The 14,748-nt window shown below is 34.6% G+C and overlaps 1 protein-coding gene across 2 annotated transcripts; it reads left to right on the top strand.

Annotated features, from left to right (window-relative positions):
* Positions 1 to 11,178: 11,178 nt before the first annotated feature.
* LOC122073346 (2-dehydro-3-deoxy-L-rhamnonate dehydrogenase (NAD(+))-like) lies at positions 11,179 to 13,047 on the top strand. Of its 2 annotated transcripts, none has more exons than XM_042637921.1 (5): positions 11,179 to 11,688; positions 11,797 to 12,056; positions 12,160 to 12,253; positions 12,337 to 12,448; positions 12,669 to 13,047. In XM_042637921.1, the coding sequence occupies exons 1-5, from the start codon at positions 11,553 to 11,555 to the stop codon at positions 12,865 to 12,867; spliced, it is 801 nt and encodes a 266-aa protein (XP_042493855.1). In that variant the 5' UTR covers positions 11,179 to 11,552; the 3' UTR covers positions 12,868 to 13,047. The 2 variants fall into 2 exon arrangements, with proteins under 2 accessions (XP_042493855.1, XP_042493856.1); XM_042637922.1 differs by having other exon boundaries at positions 11,182 to 11,688; positions 12,672 to 13,047.
* Positions 13,048 to 14,748: the final 1,701 nt, after the last annotated feature.

The raw sequence follows: 14,748 nt of genomic DNA, 5'->3' as shown, positions 1-14,748 counted from the left end.
CCCTTCCCCCTTCCCCCTTTTCATTTTCTATTATATGTTTCTGACTTAATAAATGGTAGTGGTTCAGACTGAAATTCTCTCTCATATCCAAATCCTCATTTGTATAGTTTGTAGATTCCTTCTTTCATTGGTGATGTGGAAAATCCTCCCCCTTTGTCAAATTTGAAACTCAAAATCATATGCTCTTTCATATATTCTTTGTATCCATCTGATGGTCTTAACATTTTCAATATTTTATTATCACTTGTAAATTTTTTTTATTTCAAAACTTGATGATTTAAGTAAGAAATTTAAGAATACTTTTCCACAATTTTTCTTTTTGAGGTGTAAAAATCCACAGAGGAGCGAAAATTGAGGCCAAAGATGGCCACAACCTTTTTGGAGCATAGAAAAGATATTAATAGTTTTATAACCAAATGCCATAAATGAGACTTGGTTTGAAGCACTCTCCCATGGGAGAAGTGCCAAGTGATAGTAAATGCGTGTAAACCAGTTAAGAAACCCTAGCATTCAATTTTGTAGCCAAAAACCAGGCCAAGCCCTAAATCGACCACAAAATTCCAGTTTCATTTGACTTGCCAGGCGATAGTACATATATGCAAATCAAGAAACCCCTTCCGATATATTTATTGTCTCTTTGTCTTATTCTTTAATTGACAGGAATGATTAGGCAGATATTCGCTTATCTATTTATAGGATTCCTCTCCATAGAGCCTAGGGACCAGAGAGATCCTAAGAAGAGCCGGATTTATTTGTTTCACACTCGTCAATTTTTTTTTTAGAAGAGTTGAACCTCTTTATTGTGAGGAGACGGTCTTTACCTAGTCCCTTGAGGTTACTTAACTAAATGATGAGGAATCGAACCTGAGACCGTGCGTCTATCCACACAATCCGCAATTCGACCTAATCATTTGGACAACCCATGAATTAAATTATAATATACATTTGATTAAATTATATTATGCACTTGATTAAATAATTTAATCGGGTGCATAATATATAAACAACAAGAGTTAGTTTTTTGGCTAAACTACAATCACTCATAGAAATTGAGGCTACCAACCTTGTGGCGTGAAAGTAATAAGCTACATTAGCTCATAGAAAACACGACCCTTAACAACTTTGCAATCAGCGGAGAAAAACATATACATTAAAATAAGCGTACAAGTCTCATTCATAAATTTTGGAACAATTTTTTAAGATAAATATTTTGAGTGGGGAAACTAATGTGGTTCATGCGCTTAGACACACCTTGGATGAGATAAAGATCTAATGATGACCTAAGAATTCAATTACAAGGTTACATCACAAGTGGAAAAGAAATTTATCTAGTCCACAAATCTTAAAATTTTAGTTCAAAATAAGATGAAAGTGACTCAAAATTATAATGAGTTGGAGAGTTTTCTTTCAGCCACAGTTAAAGGTTGCCTGGTCAACTTGGTCCTAATTTCTTTAGTCATCTGGGACTAAACAATGAATGATTGCGTATATGAGAATTCTACCACCCATTTAATCACAATAATTGCATATTATGAATAAAAAATGTGAGACTCATTTGTACATTTTCAATAGAAAACAAATTCCTAGACATCTAGAAACCGAGGAAGGGAAGAAATTTATCTACACAAGATTCCTATCAAACTTAGACCCGGCAGCAGTAAGGAAATGGGCAGATCCCCTGACACTCCTATGAGTAAAATTTATGCATATTTTTAGTCTCCAATAAAATTTCATGGAATTAGCAAAAGGAACATGGAATTCAGAAGTCGTAGTTGGAATTAAATAGTATTATTGTGTATATATAGTTGGGGAAATTACATGATTACTATTTTTGAATTTTCTTTTACAAAATTATCTAATTAAAGTTTAAGTTAATGAAAATACCCAATATTAAGTTTGAGTTTATAAAACTATCCAGCCAAAGTGTCAGTTAAGAAAAATATCCAAAATCACTTTTAAATTTACAAAATTACCCAAAATAGTGATTCTTCATCTTCCACATATAATCAGGCATTTTTTTTTTTAATTGAAAACCCAAACTCAATTTTGAGTATTTTTGTTAACTTAAACTAAAACTGGGTAATTTTGTAAAGAGAAACTTAATTTTGGGTATCTTTGTTAACTAAAACATTTAGTGGATACTTTTGTAAAAGGAAACCTAAAGGTGGGTAATCATGTAATTTTCCCTATATAGTTTAGGTTTTGGGGGAAATTGTTTGTCACTTAGGTAGGTGACAAAAGTAATGTAACTAAGTTCTAGGGAGATGTTGCATGTTGGACTCTTCCTCCTTTAGGCACTATTTATAAGAAGCTACTTTACATGTGTAGCATGATTTTCACTCTCTTGAGATAGGATGCACATGAGGGGAAAAAAAAAAACTAACTCTCTCTCTTTTCTTCCTCTTCCTTTTCGTTTGGGGTCTTGCTTGGTTATACCAATCTTGGCACCAAGATAATTACCCTAAATTTTTTTACATGGAACTTCACACTCGTCCTTGCTTGGAGTCTCCCTGTAAATGATCCCATTGAGTTGGGATAAGGTTTTGGATAACAAAACGCCTTGCAGCTCCTTTTTAAGCAATTGCAATACAGACAATAGTAGGGTAAGGTGGGTGGTATCTCTCAAGTTGCGATGATCAACTATTCCTGCAAGTAGCTTATCAATCAAATCACGTAGTCTATGAAATGTCATTCCATCATGTTCAAGTATTCGATTTAAATTTAAATGTTCTTGCTTGTGCTTGTAGAGAGAATGGGCAAGACTCCCTCTCTCCATCTTACCATTCAAACCAGCTGGCCGTTCTAAGTTCCGAGGTTGGATCGGATAGGACCAGATCCAATCGATTGGATACGTGGAATCTGAACTATTTAGAACTTTTCCTCAGTCCCTTTCTTTTAGGTTCCTTCTGGCTTCTACCTTATCTCTTGTCATTTCATGGAGTTCTATTTTTGTTCAAATTCAATGCCACTTTTTGTCTTATGTTTTATATCATTTTCATTTAATTTTTTTCCTCAAAAAAAAAAAAAAAAAAAAAGATTTCAAATCAGCTCCTTCGGTCGAAAAGAAAATCAATTTAGTTCAGTATCACCTAAGTAAGATAAGAAAAAATAAGGCTATCATGAGCCTGTTTGCTATTGCTGTAAGGACTGGTTGCCTCTCTCTCTCTCCCTCTCTCTCTCTCTCTCTCTCCTTGGGTTCTCTAGTTTAGGGGTGTCAAAAATTGGCCCACATTGGTAGGCCCAATCTGAAACAAAAGATTGAAGCCCGAGACCTGATTAATCACTAAACGTGTTGTGTTCAAGCACTGACTAATAAATAATTAGGCATTTCAGGACAAGGTAGTATTGTGACGGTACCCAATTGAGACTGATTAAATATTGTGACTGACCAATAACCCATTGCTCATAGTCATCTGATTATCTTGTTTTAAGTACTTTTTATAGCCTGATTAGTCAATTGGCCAATTTAATGCCCAATCATGGATCAAGATCCATGCCTCAGCCTACAAGACTTGATTACCTAAATGAACGAAAATAATGTAGAGCTTTAAAATTGGTAGAGATTGATTAGGCCCAATTAGTTGATACCCATACTCTTGTTTATAGTGACACATTCCGATTTAGGCGAAAGAGCTTCTTTAGCGAAGTCACTAAAGGATTTTCAAAGGGTGAGCTTCTTGGGTCTGTTGGGTTTTCACAGGGTGTACAAGGGAACCCTAAGTTGGTGGGATGATTCCGAATCAAATTTTGTAACCATGAATTGTTCCTTGTTGACAGTAAGGTAAACACAATAAGGGCACAAAGAGGCTTAGGGTTATCTTTTAGTACCACAAGTGCAATATCTCCGAAGGAATATGATACTTGACCAAACATCCCTTTGCAAATCAACATTTTCTCTCGATCAATGAAAATAACAAAATCAATCCTCACACTCAAGGGTTCCAAACCCTAATTCCCATGAGAAAGACTGGGTGGAGGAGGAGAGAGTGAGAGACTGAGGATGCTAGGCCTTTACACAGCTGTATTTTTATATATTGGGAACCCTGATATACTAAAGGGATCATATGTCAAGTGGCGTATGATGCTATTGGGTGATTCAATTAATTAGAGTTTAACCAAAAAATAAAAAATATTTAATTGTCTCACTTTAAGTAGTTGCAATATTATTCACTAATATATACACCCCTAAATAGAAATAACTAAAACTCCTTTAAAATGATAGAATTAATTACGTTAAAGTGCCCTACTTAATAGTATCACATAAGTGTTATTTATATTTTGTCCTCATAAAAAAATAAAATAAAAAGTATTATATAAGTGCTTACGGGTATAGAATATAAACACCATAAAAAACTTTAGCCCATTGAAACAACTATGTTGGAGAATCTCAACTATTGATTTGATATAAAAAGATTGGAAAATATTTTTCAAATATATTATTTTAAATATGTTTAGTAAACTCTTTATAAAATTGTCATTGACTTTGAAATTTCTTCCAATCATAGAATAAAAACAATAGCACAGAAGGTTGTTACTTACAAAAATTATCCACAATCCATGCAAGATTCTCAAATGATTTAGTTTAATTCAAATAAATTCAAACGTTTATATTTTGGAATCACTTCCGAAAGATATTTAACATAACAACCATGTGAGTAGAATGCCTAATTCTATAGGGCAGATCTTCTACGACGGTGCTATGCGACTTAGAAACTCACAAAGTTCAAAATGGTTTTTAATCACTTGCTTCGAGTAAGAAAAATTTCGTGAAAGAGATTGATTATGCGACCACCCTTAAAAAGGACTTAAAATGCTTATGTTTGCAAAGAAATTCTAAAATACAAATGATTTTTTTATTTTATTTTTTGATAAATCAAATCTATTCATTAGAATGTGGAAAACGCAAAATTGTTGGGCGAAGACTTTAAATACAAATGACTTATTTTTTCCTATTTAGCACAACTAATTGGGTTACAACCGCATGATATTTAGATAAACCCATCCAAGGTAGGTTTAAAACTTTGGGATTAATCACAATATAAGATCATTTGGGATCTGATTGAATCAGACATGTTTACCCTTATTAAAAAAAAAATATGATTATTTAGACCTTTTAACCTTTAGATCGTACTAGTCTAGACTCGGATCAGTCTTGACTGATATTGATTTGATCCGAGTGATTTTGACTGACCCAATTTCTAAAACTATGAATCCAATAATAAGTTCATTCACCTATATATGTTCAGGTTATGAACTAATACATGTCATTTTTACTTCTATAAATAATATATCCTTGTTCATCCTTTAAATGAAAACAAGTGGGACAGATCTTGTCACCAAACAAGTATGTGTAGAGAGAACTCAACTTCAACAGTAATACCATGCAAAATTTTCCAACCCTAAAAAAAAAAAAAAAAAAAAAAAAAAAAAAAAAGCTTACCATGCAAATAAAATTGAAAGAAACAAACAGTGACAATGACAATCCTTGTATTTATTTGAATGGAAAATCCAAAAGATTCCAATGCTCTAAATGCCAAACCTATCCATTAACGCTCCTCTCACTTTCTTTTCTTTTATTGCTTATTTTATTTTTGTTGGTGATGGGATAAGCTCGATCTTCTATCAAAAATAAAAAGATAAAGCTCGATCTTAATGGGATCTACTTACGTGGAAGAGCCAATTCCCACCTGGGATGTTCATCAACTTATTAAAAGCTTTCAATGATTCATGATTCATGATTCATGATTCATGATACCTCAACTTTTCAACTTTTATCAGTTTCTAAGTCTATCCATTAATATTCAGAACCAGCTCTGCAAATATTTTTCATTGACTACAATCTCCAAGAACAAATAGTTTTGTTCCAATCATTTGTCTGGAACACTCTCTATATATGAAACTATGAAAGGATATGATGATGGCACCAATTCATTCTTTAACTTGACAGTGATGGCTAATCATCTGTATTCTCATATTCTAGAGCACTAAAGTTTACAAAAGTATTTATTTTGAGTCACCACCATCATCATCATTATTATTATTATTATCATTACTATTATAATTATTATCACCAACACCACTATTATAATTTTATAGTTTGTATCATATGAGTTGAGTTGCACCAGTGGTAAGGAAACCATACATGTGAAGTCATTAAAGACTCCAGCCCATCATCTTCCTTCCATCCAAAACTCAGCCAATGTGCTCCAATAGAAGGGCTATGCAACTTCACAAATAGTGTTAAAAGGCAAATCCCTCTTGTCTTTGTCTACTTCTCTCATCCAGTGATTGAGTTTTTGAAAATGCCTCATGATTTGGCTCAACCTGATTGGGTAAGTAAAATAAGGAGAATGTAGTGAAATGACCATACACCCTCTAAACTTTCCTCCCAATTTAATCCAGAGAGAGGGCTACTCACATTGGATGTGAAAATATTGTTTTCGTGTGGAATTCCAAAAATCTATCCCTCTACATGAGAATTGACATGAGATGTTTTCTAAGAAATTTTCTTGTATACAACTTGTTGGGACTTGGGTAGAAGTCATCCATGAAAGCTAGTCATTAAAAGGATAGTGCCCGAGTTCTTATAAACCTTTTACTTTTGATTGTAAGATTTCCTTTTGGTGGACAAGCATACTTCCTTATTTGATTCTTAAAACCAAATTGATAAGTGTTGACTTTTTGTAGAGTGAGTCGACCAAGTAAAATGGTGAAAAGTGATATCATATTGGAATATTAGACTATACTTGATATATTTTAATTGATACAAAAATATTACTTTTATGTGTATCTATATTAATATTCTTTAATGGAAGAAGAGATTTGTTTAATTTTACATAATTAATTGATTCATACCTTTACTCTATATGTTGTCGATTTTGGTCTATTAAATATATAATGAAGAATTTTTATATTCAGAAAATAAGAAGTTGATAGATAAGACCAACAACTGTGAGATCATGTTCGTACAAACAATCTTCTTCTATTATGAATTATATATATATATATATAGGGAGAGGGATAGGTATGTCGTCGATATCAAGTATGCTAGCGGATAGCACCAATAGAAACACATGATGGAGTATCATTCAGGAAGGATATAGGGGTCATTTTAAAAAAATAGAAGAGAAAAATAGACACAATGAGTGTTAGTATACTTGACATCAACGATATACCCAACATTTTTCCATATATATCTGTATATATAATCTTGAAGAAGACAGGAGGACCCCAACAGTTCCAAAAATAGGGAGAATCATAAAAGAAAAATAAAAAAGAAACTAGTCATATCATGCATTCATGTCCACGTCAAGGTACTGTTTCAAAAGTTTCTCGGTACCTTCACAAGCCAATACAGCAGAGCTTGATGAATTGGACAATTAATTATTGTTGAAACTGAAGTCTACCTTACATGAATTAATTGCCCAAAAGCTATATAAAATGGTGATTACACGACAAAATCTAGATTTTTTGTAAAGTAATTTGCAACACTTTCTTCTCTAATACTGGCTTTTACAGTAGATTAAGGAACCCAAGTAGGACTTAGAGGAGCACCATCAGTTGAAGTTGACATGTTAATTGACATAGTTTAAGATTTAGACAACATTAATTGTCGATTATGAAAGTCTTTACTAGTATGGTTTGTCATTGCTAGTATCAACTATTTCTGATGGTAACACATTTTTAGAGATTTTTTTTTGGGTAGATATTCCTAGAGAGCTAACAGTCAACAAAAGCCCTATACTGTCCTAAGAGAGATCCCCCCCCCCTTCTTTGATGGATCTGGCACATTTGTCACATTGAAAGTTGGTGACAAACAATCTGACAAGGGTGTCAATTTGGGATTAGAATCTAGAATCAAGGCCGTCAATCAAGATGGTTTCAGTCTGGATGGGTTCATATTGGTATTGGTCTCAAAGATGTCAATCTTAGAATCGTCTTATTTATTAATGGGATGAGATTTAGATGTTGGCCTCAATTATTATTAAGATTGGATAGTACCAGTTTCTAAATGGTTATAAACATTGTATAAAAGGATTAAGAACTTTAATGGTTCTTAAATAATAAGATGATTCCATTATTAGTGTAGTGGATCTTCTCACTATCATGGGATCTAAGGTGTCCCTTACTTTAGAAATCAACTGATTAGGAAATCATGGTTTAATTTATTTCTTTGAACTCTTTGAGTTCTTTTGTATGTTTCTCAAAATGATAAATAAGAATTAATGATGATCAAATAAACAAGTCAATATAAATGGTTTTATTACCATCATTAAATAAGTTTATAGAAAAACATAGGCCCATCAATTGAATCCTCCACTAGAGAAAATGCCTCCTGAGTTCCCAGTTCGTACGAGGTGCAGGGGTCATGTACGAGCCTAGGGGGATTCAGTCGGCCTAAAGTCAGATACCCCTTCTGTCTACAACAACAGGAAAAAAAAAATGCCTCCCAATACATCAAACTATAGTCATAAAACTTAAACAAAAGAACGTGAAGTATACCCTTTGAAAGGATTCAGACAGTTTTGGTTCCATTTTGTACATAACTAATATTTGGGTACTAGTATCGCAAGGAATCCCATCCCAGAACTACCCTGTCCCATTTATTATTTGGTACTAAAATTAGATCCCCACATTGATATCGGATTTTAACAGAACATTTTGGGACTATTACTTCTTATCTAAAATTGACATCTTTAACTTGGACCATTCTAAAACCGTTGAAAACCAGAACCACCTTGTCTCATCATTAAATGGAACGGTTCTAGGATTTTTTGTTTTTTTTTGGGCATGGGGGGTTGGGTGGGGGACCAATTATTAATGAGATTGGAGGGTATTAAGATAGGTTTCTAATGGATTGAGATCCGAAAATCAATAAAAATTGGAATTGACTAGAACCCAAACTGCTATGACCCCTTTAATAAGATGCATATTTGCTTATTTAAAGTGAGTTAAAACTTAAAAAGACTATGTGAATAACACAATTAAGAACATATAACCTTCTTTAGATTGACCATTATCTTATTCCCCAAATTTTATTTTAGTTAGGAGTTAAAAATGATTTTCAAAGTAATTCCAAGACTGACTCTTATCATAATGTCATTTCAAAAATTATCATTTTCTTCCACATTTTTTATTATACATGTAAAATAATAAAATTTATCTTAATCAAAAGAAAAGGTAAGTTATTCTAAAAGGGCAACTCTAGTCAAAAATAAAATTTAAGATGGCAACAAGTCCTAAACTTAGAAGTTATATTAGGGTTTATATCGTAATTATAAAATAAAATTAATGGTTATACTATATTTATATTTGAGTGTTTGAGACTGCAACGTTTGAGTTAAGGTCCAAAATCAGGTTATGTCATAATTATAAAGAAACACTTACATTTGAATATTTGAGACCAATACCCTCTCCAGTGATGGCAGAGAAATTCAAGTGAGTAGCTCTCCTTTTTATTGGAACTCTCAGTGATTGAGGACGGGCCATGCTCCTTGGTGGAAACATGCTACATGCTTTGTCAATTGTCAACTGAACCACCTGCCCTGCCTTGCCTTCTTCCAAAATTAGGGAAAGTTTGAACTTAATTATAAACCATTGTCAAGAACAATCCAATGATCTCATAGTTTGTTATGTGGTAAAACCTAAAATCGTAGAAGAACAATCAACTGTTTGTGATGTAGCTCAGAGGAGGAGGGAGAATGGAACTCCTAGATTCCACATAATTGGAGGGTGAGAGAATATTGACATCTTTTTCTTCTTCTTCTTCTATTTTTTTTTTTTTTTATTGTATAAAATAAGAAACAATCTACTAAGAACTCAAGTACCATGTTTTAACCCTTAGGGGTAACCGAGTTTGTAAGGGATCTTTGCCTTGGGAAACGTGTGGTTCTGAGTTTGATTTCTCTTACCTCCTTGGGGACACTCACACGAGGATATTTAGTATTCTTCATTGCTTTTTAGTGAAAGTTGAATAGTTTTCATTCAACCCTAGTATGACCTGATCCATGCCGCGAGAGTAGTCTGGCTGATGGTCTGGATACTTGTTGATAAAAAAAAAAAAAAAAAAAAAAAAAAAATCTATTACAAAAGGAAATAAGTACATTCAGATGAGTTTTATTATCATAAATTTGTTGTTTTTCTTTGTATAACAAGGTAAGTAGTTTTGCTTAAATAAAAGCACAAATTTGTTGAAAGGCTTGAGACAGAAATTGATCAAAAAAGTTGGATTTATGAACATAAATAAATAATGAAATCGTACTCCAAGGCCATGAATTTGAACAATTTTACATATTCATAGAATCTCCTCATACTTTAGTCACGTCCCACTCTTTCTCTTTTTAATAAGCTTCAAATAGTCGAGTTTATATAATTTTGACATCATTTAATATAGCTTTTTCTACGTTTTAATTTTTCTTCACCCCTCTTCACCAATGGCGATGTTGACATATGAACTCTTACCCTATTGTATATTTATGGTTTAAAATACCTGTCTTCCACTCAATCAGATACTAGAATAAGAGAGTTGAAGAGATTCTCTTCTCACCATTGGTAAAGAGAAACGGAATCTTTTTTCTACCTGTTCCTTAGGTCACTTTTCCTTTTGAAGCAAGGATTTAGTTCTCGGTATTGGTATCGGTCTCTGTTAATATCAATTTGATCCAAATCGATATGAGAGAGAATTTGTCATTATCGCTCACTTTTGCCCTTTGGTTTTCAGAAAAATAGGATTTTTTTTTCTAACATTTTACCCCTGAAACAATACGAGTAATCAATATAGATCGATCAAAACTTGGGATTAATCTCAACCAATAATGATACGATACGATCAATACAATACCGATACTTGAAAAACGTACGATTTTCTGTTCTTCTCTTCTACGGGTAAAAACGGAGGTCTTCTTCACATGTTTGCCTTGGTAACCTTGTCAGAGATATATATGATGGTTCTTATGGCCAGATCATCACTTATCAACTATCTTTTTGACACGTGGATTTAAAAATACCATTTACCTAACAACTGGCAAATAGTTTCTACTTTTGCGTTTTGTGTGACGTGTGTATAGGGTTGGGGCTAGAGTTACACCTTAGACCGGACATGTGGATGTAGGACAGCCCGAGCCGCTGATTTGATGAATGATGAGAAAGCATCACTTTTTGTAAAAAGGAAACTCCAAGAAAAGAGAGAGATATAGAGAGAGAAAGAACACTGACAACATGGCACTCAAGTGGGAGGACTGAAGAGAAGTCTCTCAAGTCCCACACAATGCAAGAGCAAGAGCTCCTGGTGATCATTAAAGTAGCAGACACCGCCGACAGGGCGGAGGAAGTCGCCGGAACCACTCGACCCACCACCACCACCACCATCACATCTTTCAAAGTCTAAAAAAAAGATTGATTATCTCTTCCATCTTTCTCTAAATCTGTAGGGAAAGAACTGAGCAAGTTGAGTACCGGGAGCTAGGACTTAAAGACATACAGAGAGGGATAGATAGAGTTCATCTTCCTCTTCTCCCTGTGTCCTCATCATCCAAGCACCTTCCCCTGCTACGATGCGCAACATGGGGAGTGCCGCATCTTCCAGAGGCATTGCTGCCATCGTAGGCGTTGGACCAAAGCTTGGCCGCTCCATAGCCCGCAAGTTCGCCCACGAAGGCTACACCGTTGCCATTCTCTCCCGAGACCTTGGTCTGCCCTTTCATTTACTATCTTCTGCTACCTCCATTAATTCCATTACATAATACATATCTACTTCTTATCTTGTGGGAAAATTTTAATTTATGATGGTATGTGTAGAGAGACTTTCAACATTTGCAGATGAGATCGCAAGAGAAGAGAAAGCCCAAGTATTCGCGATTCGCATTGACTGCTCGGAATCTCGAAGCGTAACAGAGGCATTCGAAGGGGTTCTTTCACTTGGGTTCGTTGAAGTTCTGGTCTATAACGCATACCAACCGGCGTCATGGCAGCCCACCAGTATTATCCACATCCCAGTCGATTCCTTCCAGAAATCCCTTGCTGTCTCCACCGTCGGTGCTTTCCACTGCGCCCAACAGGTTTCAATACTATATTGAGTTCCCCTTTTCTTCTTCTTCTGGTCATTTTGTCTTGATATGGAAACCCCTTTTTTTTTTTTTTTTTTGGGTTTGCTGGAAAAAGGTTCTTCCAGGCATGGTGGAGAGAGGGAAAGGGACAATCCTCTTCACCGGTTGTTCTGCTTCTCTCAATGGCATTGCTGGTTTCTCTGATTTAAGTAAGTAATTAACCATTTTTTTTTTCTTCTTTCTTTGATAATTTCTCCCATCTCTGAACCCAGTTTTTTTTCTTTTTTGGGAGGCTGTGGGAAGTTCGCTTTGAGGGGTCTGTCGCAATGCCTGGCGAGAGAGTTCCAACCATTGGGGATCCATGTCGCTCATGTTATCATCGACGGTATCGTCGGTGCTCCAAAGTTAGTCTTAACAATCTCTACAATCTCTTACAGTTTTTTTTTATTATTACCAAGTCTTTTCACTAGAATATTCCTCTCGGTATTCCTCCTGTAGTGTGTGGGGTATGGTATCTGTGGAATTTATTTATTTATTTATAAAAGAATTAAATAATGGGTTACTGATACATAGAATCTGAAAGATCACTGACAATGGAGTCTGTCTGGGTTTAAAAAATGGAAGCAGATCAGTACCATCAGCATCAACATCGACGCAGAGATCGTTGGTGGGTCTTGGAGAACAGCAGCAGCAAAGCGGAAGAGTTGAAGGATCGATGGATCCAGATGCATTAGCTCAGACTTATTGGTATTTACACATCCAGGACAGAGCCGGTTGGACTCTAGAGATAGATCTTCGTTCTCCCTACCAGAGATTTTTCTGAAATCCCAGTTTCTTCTTCTTCTTCTTCTATATTCTGCTATAGTGCTATGTTTGGGTTTATATTTCAGGTATTCTACAAATTAGAATCCCGCTTCGCGACTCAGAACTGATCGATCATAAGGGCTTGTGCTTTGATTTAAGATTTCAGTAGTCTTAATATGGATTTCTTATGATTATTTTATGATAAATTAGTACAAATAAGTTAAGAAAAAAAGTGCAAATCGATTGGAAGCTTAAAAGAGAAAGAGGGAAGAAGAAGATGCATTATTGGAGAAGTGGATAGAGTACAGTTGCCAGGAATAAGATTCCAGAATCATCAGATTTGTAATCTTTCTCTGTCTTAACTCACCGCTCCGACACAATAGGATGGCGGAAAGAACAAAGTTGGACGGACGGGGCCGTGGCCCCGCAGAGGGTTCAGGGTGGGAATGGGATGGGGATGCTCAAGGCAAAGTGGAAGAGAGAGACTAGAGAGAGAAAGTTCAGGGAAAAAAGTTCATGGATATTAAGGTGACTTCGTGTCGTCATTAAGGACACAAGAAACGTTCCTGCTTTTCAGTGTTTTCCAGAATATATCAGGGACAGACAGATGGAGGGGTTTGGGGGTGGGGACTATTATTCTCATGATGAGGAGATGACAAGGAACTCTCAAGGGTCCCATCAGATAACAACTTTGTTATAATAATAATTATTCTGTGTCAGTTTGGTATTTGTTTCTTCTTTTGCTTTGTTTTGCCAATGTTTGGTCAGTTTTACAGTACGGACAGATGGGTAAAATGGCAAAAAGAGAACTCAGTAGTGTCCGAAGAGCTAGGATGTAAATGGATATCAAATTTGAAATTGGGATGTAAATGGATATTAGAAATTCGAATTAGCATCCGTATTCATTTAGGATATCTAGAATAAAATTCAAATTATTTGAAAAATAATTATTTGATCTGATTAAATAATTAATTAATGATTTTAGGGGTTCTTAAAATTTAAATATGTTATAAAGAATGAGGAAAATAGTTAAAACATCTTAGAAAGATAGATTAAGAACAAATGATATTCATTGGGGGAAGAATGTCCATATTACACAAGTCAAAGAGTAAATGAATAGTTAAAAATCTGAATTCGATCGGTATCTGTATTCATTTAAGGGTATTCGAATCCGATCACAAAATATCCAAATTTGAACACATTTGATCCGTATTAAATCTGTTTAGAATTAGTGAAAGATCGGTTCCAAGAATCCTAGAATCAGCCCTCAGGAATCAAGACTGGTCATGGCTGATTCTAATTTGAATCAAAATTTATCTCGGTCTCTCTATTTTAAAAGGGTGGTAGTGAACAAACACAGCCCTTGTTTACATGGTTTGAGAATCGGATTTGGTAGCATGGTTCTAAGGATCTTATTAGGCTAATACATATTAGTCGTTGACACATTTTGTATCGACCAGACTTGATACTGAATTTTTTTTTCTTTCACTCCTATTCTGATTTCTAACCAAGATCGAGATTAGTTAATAACACATCTAACCCGAGTCATAGATTGGCCATAGGGAGACTCGAACAAGAGAAGTTTGTTAACACACAACACCTTTGGACCAACAGAGCTACAACCATGGTGTGATCAAAATAATTGAAAAATCTCAAATCCTAAAATCAAAATGGCGAATTATTATCGTCACAGAAGTATGTTACTTTTTCAAATGTCAAAGTTTCTATTCTACCAAATGGATAAATGATATATTCATTCTGAATGTTGGAATGAGGGGACATGATTTAGATTACCCACATGTCAAAATTTCAGTCTAATTCACTCAAATACCTCATTTTATATTGATACACATCCCATGTATGTACCAGTATTGTAGACATTACTATGTGCTCTCCTAAT

The sequence above is a fragment of the Macadamia integrifolia genome, chromosome 3 (assembly GCF_013358625.1).
Source record: "Macadamia integrifolia cultivar HAES 741 chromosome 3, SCU_Mint_v3, whole genome shotgun sequence".
In the NCBI taxonomy this organism is placed as follows: domain Eukaryota; kingdom Viridiplantae; phylum Streptophyta; class Magnoliopsida; order Proteales; family Proteaceae; genus Macadamia; species Macadamia integrifolia.
The sequence above is the reverse complement of the archived record's forward strand: the minus strand, read 5'-3'. Positions and strand labels throughout refer to the sequence as shown.